The sequence below is a fragment of the Panulirus ornatus genome, chromosome 4 (assembly GCF_036320965.1).
Source record: "Panulirus ornatus isolate Po-2019 chromosome 4, ASM3632096v1, whole genome shotgun sequence".
Lineage (NCBI taxonomy): Eukaryota > Metazoa > Arthropoda > Malacostraca > Decapoda > Palinuridae > Panulirus > Panulirus ornatus.
In genome coordinates, this window is record NC_092227.1 from 58685804 (window position 1) to 58700649 (window position 14846).

Below are 14846 nucleotides of genomic sequence, written 5' to 3' on the forward strand. Positions count from 1 at the left end.
CATTAGGTGTGTTAGTCGTGGTACGATGCGCTCCTTGTGCACGTTTCATCGTACAAGAGAATAATTGCATTGACGTGATTTGGTCCACCTTGGTCAAGTGGAGGGCAGACATAGTGTGATGGTTGGTGGTGGACGTGAGACGTCGGTGTTAAGTGGAAGATGTGGATAAGTGGGTAATGTATCACTCACGATGGTTAGGCCGAAGTGCGTGTTGATATAAGGGAATGGAATGAACCGCGGGTCGAATAGGTCTTGACCAAGATCCTTGGGCATGACTGTGATGGGTGAACACTTGTGGATCCAGCCCCCTCTTGGAACAGTCTGTGGGATCACGACCCGTGTGGTCCCCCAGATTGTGGACGGTGGCGAAATCAGATTACATAAAGGCTGGAATTTGTCTCACATGTGGAATAGTTAGTTTTAAGGGATGTTTTCGCGGTTGGGAAGATGTGATCACATCTGCATCAGAAACGTGGTAGATTTCGTTCCATGTCCTGATGGTTTAATTGTTTTTAAACACCAGTTGCCGCACACGACAACGACAGCTGATGACAGTGAAATGTGGCAGTGAGCAGTGTCGCAGCAGATGGTGTTGCAATCCGCAGTCCTGCAGCTCAACTGGCTGTGACTTGTGTTGAAAAGACGTTGAATGACTTGTCATTACCGTGTTAACCTAACTGAAAAAGTAGAAAATACGCTGGTGGTAAAAGTGTGTGTGTTGTTGAGGCTGTACTCTCCTGGATCGTAGGCTCAGCTGGAACTACTTGCTGAGTGCATACTGAGTGAATACTGCAATACTGTCGACGTAGTTGATTAAAAGCAGCAGAAAATGTGTTAGGAACCTGGTGAATAAAGGAACACTGACAGATAGATATATCCAGAGCAGAGGAGCGGCGTGGCATGGCGAGGTAGAGAGCTGTAGCAAGTGTGAGGGAGACGTCAGGATGGGCGGGTAGTGGGGCGTGGTATGGTTCCTGCCTCGCCCCAGCAGGCATGGGTCAGGGCGCCTCTAATGCGCTCCTCAACTGTGGCAAGCACGATCCCCAGGTTGCCCGCCACCACCGCCACCGGCACCAACAGGGGCAGCAGCAGCAGCAGGGGCAGCCGCAGGAGGGCGAAGGTCTTGGGCGACGCAGGAGGTGGCAGCACTGGCGACAGGAGACCTGGCACCCACGCCCACTAGCCGCCCACGACGCCCACTCTCCAGACTCCACCACCTTGTGTTGTTCTGGTGTGTCATCATTAATGTCCCATAATTATGATGTCTTTACATATGTAAGGTTGCATGCAGAGGTAGCTCGTAAGGAATATATTTTGTGAATATTATTTGTCACATGTTCCTCTCAGTTGTACCCAGCCACCTTGAATGGTTCACCCCTGACCATTATTATCTCACCTCTTGACGCCCTGTGTTTATCCCTCTCATCTGCCGTCTGTCGTTCGGACCTTCTGTCCCTCCGTGTGAGTAGTGTTGGATGTATGGGTGCTAGAGGGAGTAGTGTTTGGATGTATTGGTGGTGGAGGGAGTAGTGTTGAATTTATGGGTGCTGGAGGGAGTAGTGTTGGATGTATGGGTGCTGGAGGGAGTAGTGTTTGATGTATGGGTGCTGGAGGGAGTAGTGTTGGATGTATGGGTGCTGGAGGGAGTAGTGTTGGATGTATGGGTGCTGGAGGGAGTAGTGTTGGATGTATGGGTGCTGGAGGGAGTAGTGTTGGATGTATTGGTGGTGGAGGGAGTAGTGTTGGATGTATGGGTGCTGGAGGGAGTAGTGTTGGATGTATGGGTGCTGGAGGGAGTAGTGTTGGATGTATTGGTGGTGGAGGGAGTAGTGTTGGATGTATGGGTGCTGGAGGGAGTAGTGTTGGATGTATGGGTGCTGGAGGGAGTAGTGTTGGATGTATGGGTGCTGGAGGGAGTAGTGTTGGATGTATTGGTGGTGGAGGGAGTAGTGTTGGATGTATGGGTGCTGGAGGGAGTAGTGTTGGATGTATGGGTGCTGGAGGGAGTAGTGTTGGATGTATTGGTGGTGGAGGTAGTGGTGATGGATGCGTAAATGCAGGATGAACTAGTGTTGGACAAGAGAGTGCAGAAAGGAGTTTTTAAAGATATGGATGCTGGAGCAGTGTTGTACTATTGGGAACTTGGCTCTCCCATGTGTTGCTGAAACACACACACACACACACACACACCATCAGTGTTGCAACGCCTGAGAAACTGACACGAAACCCTCCATTAGTCCTTGGTAACCAGCAGAACAAGTTGGGTCCAGATGATAAAGGGAAAAAAAGTTTGATACTTATATTTGTAGGAACTGAACCACAAGCCTGACAGTTTGAGACAGATGGGTAGCGCGGGTAGCAGAGCCGGCACAGCTTGGCCTTGAGACGCGCTCTCCAGGAAGTAATCTAAATATTGAACATGGAGAGAATACACTGTGGGCCAGCTTGTTATAAGGCTGTCAGACAACGGGCCATAAAATGTCAAAAATCGTCGTAAAAATGGAAGCAACACAGCAGCTCTCGCTCGCTCCCTGCCTGCCTCTTCAGGGAAATTTGATCGCTGTGAAGAACGTCCGAGACCCGAGACTTTACCACAGGTTCATGGTACATGAAGGCCTGGTCAAGTGTGCCCATTGTGCAGCGTTGTGGAAGTATCACCTCGACTCAGACTCCACCTTTATTAGCACCCAGGCCGTTCCATTTTCTGACCATTGTTATTGTCGTGTTTCCCTAGTGTTTCCGTATGCAGTGGGACCCCGACTCCCATGTTCTCTCGACCTTTGTTGTGGGAGTCTGTGTCGAAATATCTTCCCAGTCTTTCTGGGATAGCGTGTCCCCTGGAACATCTGGCCCAGACTTAGCGTGTCCCCGGTAACCTGTGGCCCAGACTTGGCATGTCCCCGGGAACCCGCGGCCCAGACTTTTGGCGTGTCCCCGGGAACCTGTAGCTTAGACTTAGCGTGTCCCCGGGAACCTGTGGGCCAGACTTAGCACGTCCCCGGGAATCTGTAGCCGAGACTTAGCGTGTCCCCGGGAACCTGTGGCCCAGACTTGGCGTGTCCCCGGGAACCTGTGGCCCAGGCTAACAATACTTCATATTCCGTCTGCGGTCACAGAAAAAACACGTTGATTCTGTGCTTACAAATAATCATCATTATTATTCCTATGTTTTAACTACAATATTTCTGCCATTTACCAACTCGCTCCATTAATTTGTCCAGTATGACGTGTAATGCTGCACATTGTCTCATGCTGACGGTGTCTGCTCCTCCGTGTGGGTCTGTTATCAGCTTCCTTGTTGTTTTTATTTGCGATCATTATTTGTTGTGTCTTTGTCGACCTTGTTTGTTCGTCTTGTTTTGCTAATGTCGTTGTTAGTGCAGTTATTCATTCATTTTGTTATTTCAAAGTTCTTATCATTATTATTTTCATTATCATTATTATTATTATTATTATTATTATTGTTGTTGTTGTTATTATTATTATTATTATTATTATTATTATTATTGCTATTATTATTATTGTTATTATTATTATAATTGGAAGCAGCAGCCGTTGTTTTAGTATTATAGCCATCAATATCGTCGACACCATCATAATCATGATTCATCATAATGATCATTTAAGATTAATGATTTCCATCTCTGTACTTTTGGTTCCTTCAGTGGCATTATTACCATGAGTTATTAATCTTGTGGATCATATTCATCATTACCATTAACAGGAGTTCTTAGAAGTCACCATCAGTCATCATTATCTTCATCTTCCCCTATTATCACTAACGACTTTTGACCACTTTGACCTGTCCTCCAGGTTGGGGCAGCCATAACGATGAGGTCAAGACCAGTCAAGGGGGCGGGTCCGGAGACGTCAGCAGTGGTGACCTATCAGTACCAGGAGCTATGCCTATTGGTGGAGACTTGACAGTGGGCGGGGCGGGGGGCGGAGCCATTCAACCGCCCCTCTTCAACTACGATCCAGAATGCGCGCGCATGGAGGCCTGGTTAGACGAACACCAAGACTTCGCTTACGACTACTTCATCAGGTAAGCCGACCAGCTTGCTCCACGGAGAGCCAGGTGGTATCATACAAAACTATGTAGTGTCACACCAATGGTGCTAAGTAGGGGCACAAGATGGTTTAGGGTCGACGCAGTTGACATCCGTTCTCCGAGCCCAGGTTCCATTCCCGGCGCGGGCAAGAAGGCAAGCAGCCCACCCAGCTCTTCATCCTTCCTTCCTTCCTTTAGTAGGTTAATGGGTAGCAACTTGGGCCGCTGGGGTAAAGCCACTTATCAATGACAAGGCCTCCTAGCCAGCACTCGGCTGATATCTCTGCTCGAGTTTCCGTTACTGGTAGGCCTAATGATCCTACTTGGGGCGTTCACGTCCTGGGACACAGCCTTCTTCACTGACGGGCCCTTAATCACCCTACCATGAGTTGTCAAACAATGAACAAGTTAGGTACAGAGAGAGAGAGAGAGAGAGAGAGAGAGAGAGAGAGAGAGAGAGAGAGAGCGCTAGATGGTGGCACGCAGCACTGAAGAGGGGCAGATAGTACAATGGTGCCAGGGAAAGCTTGTTGGTACAGAAAGGGACAGCTTGCAGCGATCAATGTATATAGTCTGGAGGCGCGGCACCACGACAGGAAGACCTGGCTGGGTCCGTAACGTGGTGCCACAGGAGGCCAAAGTCAGATAAGCTGTCAGAAAGTTGTATTATTTTAGTTGTTCAAGAGGGCATGTTGGGTTTGGTGTGGTGTCGGAGAGAGAGATAGGTGGAGTTACGGGTGCTTGGGAGGACCGAATGTTGGTTCAGTGTGACGTTAGAAAAGACCCAAGTTATTCTGCGGGGTGTTAGAGACCACATGGTTTTGTTTGGTGCTTGATCCATGGGGGAGGGTCAGGAGAGTTTCTCTGGCGTTAGAAAATGGAAAGTGGATCAGTTTGGTGTCATAGTGGGTCATATGGTTCTTTCTGGTGTTAAACAGGGCAGTGTACTCCTGTGTCTTGTTAAAGTGAGCCGTGTGGTTCTCTGTGGTGTTGGAGATGGCCAGGTGGCTCCGTGTGGTGTTAGAATGGTGTGCTTCCGTGTGGTGTTCTAGAGGGCCAAGTGGTTCTGTATGGTGTTAGAGAAGGCCAGTTGGTTCTTTCTTCAGTTATAGAAGGTCAGGTGGATTGTAGTAGGGTCAAGAAAGGATGTGTTGTACTTGGAAATTTCCTAAGCATATGTTACACTTCAAAAACTCAATTCGTGCCTTCAGATGTGTCGTGACTCTCAGTACTAACGTGTCTTACATGAGAAATTCTTTTTCCAGGTAAAATCCATGAACGTATGTAGGTCAGGTAGTTATATGATTCTGATCATAAAGTTGGGAAACCTTTTGATCCTTCATTAGCGAGAGACGATGTGGATGATGTATCGGGAGGATTCGTGTAGCATTATAGCCCTTGTAACATACAGCCTGTAAGCGATCGAAATGCATTATAGTCGAGTGTTAAGTCTCCCTGGAGAGGTCCTCCATCTTCATGATTAGTTTCTCGAACAGAAATATTAACCATTTTCTCAAGTCCAGATAAGCAAGACTGTGTTTCGTTTTGTGTCATGATCTCTCTTAAGAGTGGAAGAATCTGAGGAAATACTCATAAGAGAATATGAGACCCTTTCTGTTGAATGTGAAACTAGGTATGACAGGAAAATTTCAGTTCATTGCATGCAAACGCAGTTCATAGGCCAGAGTTAAGAAAGAATAGTTTTGCTCTCCCAAATACAAATGACAGCATAGATCTTGTGAAGCATTTTGAAATGTTCTGTAAGTGAATGATTCTTACTCATTCTGTACGCACGGTTAAAAAAAAAAAAAAGACAGTTATGCTACCACTTTTTGTGTGAAACAGTATGACATGACGGACGAAGGATTTTGAAATATGCCCATTAGTCTGACCTCACATTGTTAGCCTTGCTTTCACCATTTTGTAATATGTCGATTGCTTGCGACATTTCCTGTCATTGGCTGTATGATAAAGGCAATCTTGATTTTATTTTTTTCGATGAAAACAACTATAAAATGGGGCTACCATAATGATTAGAAATGTGTCTCACATTCACGCTTACCAACCTTACCGAGACAGCACACGAGTCGTATCGATCATTTCGAAATTCATGGGACTCATCCGGGAAGATATTTTTTGAGGGGGGGCGGCTGGGTGCGTTACCGGCTGCGTTAAGTTGCGGTTTGGGAGAGGTCGTGTATCTTGGTAACTGGCTGCAGACAGCAGCCGCTGCCCAGGGAAGTCCGTCCTTCTTGGCTTAAGAGCGTTGGAGTGATGCCTGGGACCATGTTATAGCCACCGTGTCTGTAAGGTTGTAGACAGCGGCCGCCCGGGGATTTGGTTAGTTTTTGCCACCATCAGCGGCTAGTTCATCGTGCACCCCCCCATGCTGACCCTGTGAGCGGTAGCGTAGAAGGGTTTCATAGGTCACAAAGTGTCTTAGTTAGACACTAGTGGGTAGACGATTGAAACAAATTGTCACTAAGTTGGCTCATCAAATAAGCTTATAGCCCCATAACACTGTAGATTCATGTACTAGATGCGTAAGATGTTTGCATTCTCGAGGACGACGGGTAAGTAGATTTGTCAATGACTATTATTACTTGATTATATACAAGCCCGGAGCGGCGAGGGAACCTCTGGATGGCAAATGCGTCTCAGGGTTGCATGCTGTACGCACGAGGGTCTGTGTGTGCAACAGCATATCTCCTGGAGGAGGAGGAGGGAGACCAGGAAAGGAAGGAGGAGTTTCCCGCTCTGGTCATGATGCTGATCTTCCACTCCTCCCTCCATACCCCTTCAGTATACGCCGTCTCATAATTTCAGACATTTTGTCTCGTACAGCGAGTCACAGTGTACATCGTCGATTTCGTTGTTGTACAGCATCTGCTGTGAATGGGACTGGCAGGCCAAGATGTTTAAAAGAAGAGACATAGTCATTAGATTGGCCAGACTCGCCAGGATGTACCACTGTCCTGGCTTAGGACCATCTTACACCTCTCCTGTCGTGATGACTGGTCTTACACACACACACACACACACACACACACACACACACACACACGTCGTGATTACTAGTCTTAACCCCCCCCCCCTCCTCCCCCCGTGTCAGGATTACCGGCCTTTGTCCATTCAGAACAAGATACCGGCTTACTTGTACGAGATCCTCCCTACATGCATCTGCCATCCTCCTTTTTCTACATCCTCTCTTTCACCCGCTTTTCCGTACCCTTCTCCTTGTCATTATAAATCACCTGTTTTGCGTCGATTCCTCCGTATTCACACAACATGACTATTTCTTTCACCAGCTTTGCGTGACGACTTGTGTCTGTGTGTCGAGGTTTGGACCATAAAAATTCATGATTTCAGTTCTAACATCGTTCTTGTCATTTGTACGTGACTGTCGACCCCCACGTGAACACAGCAGTTCTTAAAACGTTTTAACACTTGTCTGGTTTTCAGAGACATGTGTTTTCACTCCCCCGTCATCCTGAACAATTCATGAGCCTCTGGTGTTTGAATGTCTTGATTTAGCGTCGTGTGCAGATATCCAGGAATCGGTCTGGTTGCGTTCACGCGCCGCTTGTTGACAGAAGTGGGTCCTACTGCAGAGATGTTGTGGTTTCCTGTGCTTCATCATTAGTGACATTCTCGCGTCATCGCTGTCTCTCGTTGCACTGTTTCTCTTAGTCACAGACGGGAGAAGATGTCTCAGTGGTTATTCAATATTTGTCGTCTCGACAGTAGCAGCGGTATCAAGTGCGTGTGATACCTGGTATGTTCGTCTCACAGTTTTCCTCCTCTCATCTGCTTTTCTGGTGGCGTTGTAGAATGGAGGCGCTGCGCCACGGTCCGCTAAGGTATGAATACCTTGAGGTAGTAGTGTTGACACCGTCACCACTTCCATGAATGCAAAGATCAGACGCATGAAAATATGTCTTGAGTTTGGCTGTCATTGTTCACCTGCCATTTTGTGGCTGCGTTGTGTTGCGGTTTGGGAGAGGTCGTGTACAACCTTGACAACATGATATACCATTCTGTTGATGGTGACTCTGATGACCAAAACAGGTTTTGAATATGTTATTTTCATTACGAAGACATGCAACGTGATCCCCCTCCCCCCAAAAATGACACCAGGGTTGTGCTAGGCAGCGGCATCTTGTTGGAGAACGTGGAATTTTCTGATGATATTAGATTGCTCTTATTTTCCTAGGGTCCTGATTCATCTTTTGTACGGGTCAGACCGAGGAAGCCATGTGGTAAACATCCTCCCTCTGCGGTTCTGTCTCTGCCGTTGCTGTGTTGTGGGTACTGACTCGTGAAACCGCCGGGAACACTGTGATGTAACAGCTACACATGTAAACACCTTATGATCATGGACTTGGTGAAGCCTTTTCACATCTTGGCGAAAGTTTGCAACTCGAGTAAAGAGTTCTTGGTACGTAGATGGAGTTCGATTCCCTTGAGAGGATGGTCGGGTACACGAGTTAATCAGTGGAAGTCGGGCGTTCTAAATACACCAGGTTAGTCGTCCTTATTTTTCTTGGTTACGTATGTGATGATGGTGTTGTGTAGGATTTTCGGGAACTTCTGCGCAATACGTACACTGTGTATGTATGGACGCTCACCTGTGGCCCGTGTCCATCGCTGATGATAATACAGTCGTGTCGATGCCAGGTCGTTTATCTGTGGTTTAAATTTCTTCTTTGGTCTCGTGAATGGTCGTATGTTCAAGAAAGTGGGATTTAAAGTTATGAATTTTTTTTTTCAGCCCTCCTCCAAATTGATCCACGTCGAGGCTGCCCCACCATTTTTAGTCACACAATCTTGAAATTCAATAGCACGAACATGGATATAGACAGGGAGGCTAGTTGTGGTTGGACGACGTGCATGGCAACAGCTGCAGGTATCCGTGGAGCACTAAGTAATTAATACCTTCATATCAGCTTGTTTACGGAAGTAGACCGCTTGGTAATGAAATTGTAACCCAGGCACCACCGTGCTATAAATCCCTTATATACCCTGCGTTTCAGTAAGTACAGTTGATAGATCGGTTTATCTCCTCACTGAAAGGTTGTGAATGTGTGTGATTATGTGTGGGAAAATGTGCGGTGTATCCTTAGGTCCTTTATCCCCTTTGATACAAAATTATAAGATTTTACACTCGGTTCATTTTCATACAATATCTTTATAAAATTTAAGTAACTTCCCAAACGATGATTATAATCATGTGATATCTTTAGATTTGTGTGCGTGTTTTACTGGGCAGTGAAGACAGAGCGACGGAACACTGTGGAGGACGTTGGGAAGTGATGGAAAAAAGAACTACTGCTTGCCTAAATCTACTCTCTCTCTCTCTCTCTCTCTCTCTCTCTCTCTCTCTCTCTCTGGAAAGACACGAAAACATAAACAGGAGAGGAAGAGCAAAATGTCTCCAAGTTGGTATTGAGAAATGAGTTACAGAGGAAGGGCGGGAGGCAAGGTGAAGGACGGACGTGATGATCAATTTTGATGTCTCTCGTTGTTGTTGCTGAGGATTTAGACACACAACGCTTCTCTGACTTCAGCAAGCGCTATAGAGAAACAAGGATATAATAACCCTACAATGCAGAGGACATGAACGTGGAACACAGTCTTAACACATGATGCTCAAGATGAACTCATTCATGAATGACGGAAAAAATTTCCAAGATCGCCACACTCAACATACGCAGGAAAAGGAAGAAAAAATGTCCGGATGGCATTAATAGGTAGACTGAATGGGGCTTGATGAGCTCCGTCGTTACGTAATGGCGTTCTATGAATGATTTTTAGTCATGTGCAGAGCATACCATGTGGGCTCCCCCTGCACCGGTGGTAATGTATAGCCATTCCCAGAACGACCCCTCCTCCTCCAGGAAATGGATCCTCCGGAAATTCGCCGCCGAGAAGTTTTTCACAAATATTTATTAATCAAAAGTTTGTACGCCTCTCTCTCAACTGCGTCCTTGAGAATATTGATAGACCTGGACCCGTTTCGACGGTTGATGGGAATGACAGCAATGAATGTTATCGTTCTGCCGATGCAGTATAGATTTAGATGATACAGTATGTGATTAATGGTGGCTGGAAGCTCATTGACAAGGAACTGGCCAGCAGCCATGATCACATCGCCACAACTCCCACTGCCCGAGGACATTAACATAGCAACATTACACAGGAACGAGTGGCGTAGAGCGTATCGGGACAGCTCCTCCCGGACAATTCGTCCATAGTATAGAGATATGACAGACTGATGGAGATTGATTTGTGTAGGTTTGGTCTCGTTAGGGAAGGGGGTGGAAGAGTTGATGCGGGGGAATTGGTTGGGGGCAGCTATCGTCCTAGAACCGTATGCATTACCTCAGCTTACGTTAGGCGTTCGTCGACCATCCTTGACGGGGACGATGACGAGGTGCGACGGCAGTGAGCGGCCTGACTGGTTGTTTTGTTGTTTGGGCTTTAAGGCCTGTCAACTGCCAGGGTCATTAAAGGCCGTCAGCGTAAATCTTGAACACCTTCGTCACGTATTAAAGATGATACTAAGACCACGTACTCTCACTATGGCCCATCTTGAGGCTGTTATTCACCGACTGACTGCCTTATCCTGGACGCAAACGCAGGCCTGTGAGATTGGTGGGTAGGAGCACTTCCCGTTGTACTACGTGTGATTACTGTCTGTGTGTCACGGGGAGAGAGTTTTACGCTCGTGCTGCCTCGTCTCTTGACCTTGTATATATGTACCATGTCTTTGCTTCTCTATATTTTTGCACACACACACACACACACACACACACGCGCGCGCGCGCGCGCGCGCCTATGCCAGACACCCATTTTATCGACCAGCCTCTAGGGGAGGATGAACAGCTGGGTGGACTGTGGACCGGTTGCCATGACAAGGATTCGAACCTATGCGAGTTTTATCACATGCGGCCCGTGCCTTCATGACGGTCAGTAACGCTAACCGTTACATTACGGGGGTCCATTTGTGTGTGTGTGTGTGTGTGTGTATGTAATTGCGTATTATTACTAAAAGGGGAGGGGATTTTACTTTGCTGGGGCCTCATCTCAAACCTTTCACCATAATATAACGTTTTCAGTCTATATTTGCTGTCTTCATGTACTGTTTCTTCATTCAGTTTAATGTATTTATCTCCCAGTCTTATACAATAGAATGAATGCAGTGCAACTTTTTTTTTCACAAGTTTCTTGCTTAATTTCTTGTTCTGTTTTCTGGTTTCTTTCATCCCTACGTTCTTCGAAGAGCTGTTCACTGTCTTTGTCATCGAGATGGATTAGTTAGTTATGTGATCAGGTCACCACTTACTCGTCTACCTTCCATGGCTGACAATTTCCCTGTAATTCAGCTCTCTTGATTACTGTATCATCTGTGTTTACCCTCCTTTGGACCTTCTTTATAAGTTCTTTGCGCTTCATAATGTGGACATACCAAACATAAGAAGGGTACTCTAGTTTCGGCCACTGTTATTCTCTTGTTTATTCTACATTGTCGGGGGCACTTTCAAATTCCACCAGAGGAACCATATCTGGTCACTAGTTTCATCTTGTGGATTTGTAGTACCCAGGTGAATGGCAGAACCAAAACATTGACCTAAGAACTTCCTCAGTGTTGATGTTGACTGATTTACTCTAATGTCGGGTTTTATTACTGTTCCTCCAAGTGACACGCTAAACCAGTACCCTGATATAACCACAGGTCACCCCTTCTCCTGTATCAGTGCCCTGCAGGTATCACAGTGCGAGAGCAAGAGGCCAGGCTCGTACTTGAACTGTACAAAGTGTCAGGTTGTTAGTTCCAGTAACTGCGCCCTGTAGTGTAGGGTGAGCGTATCACGGGTCCTAAAGTCGGCTGGCGAGAAGCGGTGGGATACCAAAGAGCAAAGGTGATGCCTTACACTGAGAACTCAGAATTACGTGTTGATTTTTTTTCCACCGTAATATTCTTGTTTTAGATAAGTGTAGTCATGATGATGATCATGATGACAATCATGATGATCATGATGATGTTGAATTAAAGTGATAAAACTTATGAAATTCATACATATATCTTAAATCTGTTTTACTCACGAGTCGTCAGACGTATTTTCTTGAAATTAGTCCTTATTATCCGTGTTTTGTCCTCATTGTTCATCGTCACATTTCTGTTTCACTGCCGTAAGGCCGTCCGATAAAAAGATATAAGAGAAAAGAAATAACATAGTGAAAGGGCGAAACCTCCGGCGACAGAGGCAGGAAGGGAGACTCGAAGTCGTGGACGCCATGTAATGAGCTAGGAGACACCTGCTCTGACAATTGTTTCTTGAGATACACCAAAGTTGTTGCGGTTCCTTTTGATATTTTGATGGGCATACTTAAGTGCACTGAGGAAGGCTTCTGATGGCCTCGCAATGTTCTCCGGTTTTGTGGTGTTGACGGCTAGGTTCGTTGGTGAGTCCATAGCAGGAAGCCTCTTTTTGTCTGTGCAAACGACTCATTCATTTGTGGCAACATCTTCACAGATCCTTCAACGTCAAAGGTTGGCAGAAATGCGTAGCCCAGCATCTGAAATTCACACACATAAAAAGCTGCATAGAATTTTCCTTCTTGTGACACACCTCACCCCTCCTTCTGACCCACCTCACCCCTCTGGTGACACAGCTCACTCCTTCTAGTGGCACTCCTCAGCCCTCCTGGTAACGCAGCTCACTCCTAGTGACACACCTCAGCCCTCCTGGTGACGCAGCTCACCCCTCTTGGTGACACAACTCTCCCCTCCTGGTGATACACCTCACCCCTCTTGATGACACACCTCACCCCTCATGGTGACGCAGCGCTCCCTTCCTGTTGATCTGACACTGTGGAGCAAGAACCATTATCCGGATGATAAGCATTTACGTTATCCAGCTGATAACTGTTTAACATGACTTGAGAAAGCACGACCTTTTCATATATGTTTTTGGATGCTCCCTACAGCGTACATAACCCGGCTGTTCACTTCGGAGGGTGAGGTACTTTTTGATTGACTTCGTCATGATAGGCCAATACGAGAGCATCTGCGCCATCGGGGATGGTGGTGCATTGTCACTCCAGCGCAGAGCTGCGACGTTTTCACTCAGTGCTCTGGATATGACTCGAGCAGAGAGTAAACAAAGAGACATCCTCAAGGCAGATTGATATTACCTTCCCCTCACACAGTGTGCTGAGATAAGAGATGCCAATCAAGTTTCAGCTGCGAGACGCTGGGATTTCTCCAAGTAGTTGGCAGGACTGGTCCTCTTCTGTACCCGCTTGACGATGTAGGAAGACGAAGACTTCCTCAACGCCACCGTTGTCCTGTGGCACTCCTCTCTGGCTCACTTGGGCCCTCCTCTCTCCAGCAACTCCCGCCGCTCTGCCCTGTCCCTCTATTTACGTGGGAAATCTGCGTTGAAGTGAAGGCATGAAACTTCCCGAACTGAAATAAAACCTACTCATGATGGTAATTTCCACATGGACAGTTGCGATCTAAAGTCGATAAAAAGAAGTCACCCTTTTCAGGTCGATTAATGACAGAGTGTGCTGCATGACGTCGGAAAGGGCAGCGTCGCCTGAGATAACAGTGACCTTTTACAGATCAGAGAAAAAGGCTGTTTCTGAGACCTGGATTTTGTTTCAGAGTGGCAAGCCTAACAAACCCCTAAAAGGTAAGAACTCTGAGCATTTTTGCTGTATTTGAAAAAAAAGAGATGAACACGGAAGACTAAAATACCGGAACGCGGTGTACAAGAGACCTGTTTGATGTCATGTTGCTTATTGTTGCGTCACAGGAAATACATTCCGATAGTCTTGTTTTGCACACTGACTCCATCTTTACTCCCACGCCACCACTGGGGTTACTTATAGATTAGATAGACCATTTGTGGAGGCATAGATTAGATAGGCAAGTCTCTGTTGATGATAATTTCGTTTGTAAAGATGACAGTGCAGGGATGTGAATGCTTGCTACAGTGATACAACTCACTTCTCCATTGCATGTTGCCACACTGTCTTGCAGCATGTGATGGAATCGTAGTCTTAACTCGGGTATTTCTCTGCTGTTGAAATACACAGCACTTGGGACATGTGTTGAGTGACTTGCTATGCAGCCAGTTGATTGCCACCACCAGCAACATTGGGTATGATTGCGAAAGCGCTTCACACTCTTAGTTGAAAAGGAAGAACTGCTGTAGTTTATTTGTCGTTTATTTGTGATTAATGAATCACCTTAGGCATATGTGGAACTCGGATATCACTCACACAAGTGAAACACACGATCTCACACAGATAAAAACACACTATTGGTATACTGTTAACCACTGCGATGGTGTTTTTCCTCAGTTAAATATTACATGGGAACACTCAGACAAATTTGAACACATGTGAATATTGTCACAAAGTTAGGCACACCATAAGAACAGTGTCGAAACATTAAACGCTACTCGAGAGTTGAAATATTAAGCACACCTGAAGAATACATTGGAAACATGGAACACACAACATAACAATACTGTCAAGACATTAAACACAACACAAGAATACTGTCGAAATATTAAACACATGAGCATACCGTGGAACCATTAACCACAGCATGAGAATACTGTCAAGGCATTAAACACAACATACTCTCGAGATAATAAACACTACATGAGAATGTTGTCGAGACATTGAGAGTACTGTTGAGAAATTAAACATAACATGAGAATACTGTCGAAATATTGAACACAGCATGAGAATACTGTCGAGATATTCAGCACAACTT

The 14846-nt window shown here is 46.1% G+C and overlaps 1 protein-coding gene across 9 annotated transcripts in view; it reads left to right on the plus strand.

Moving 5' to 3' along the window:
• Positions 1-14846, plus strand: part of Pde11 (Phosphodiesterase 11) — a 1275799-nt gene that overhangs the window by 953575 nt on the left and 307378 nt on the right. For 7 of the 9 annotated variants that reach the window (XM_071695072.1, XM_071695082.1, XM_071695086.1 and 4 more), the window contains one exon: positions 3814-4045. In XM_071695072.1, coding sequence (XP_071551173.1) covers positions 3814-4045 — 232 coding nt within the window. Of the gene's footprint in view, positions 1-523; positions 1232-3813; positions 4046-14846 lie in introns of all 9 variants that reach the window. The other 2 variants (XM_071695061.1, XM_071695100.1) reach the window with 1 other exon arrangement.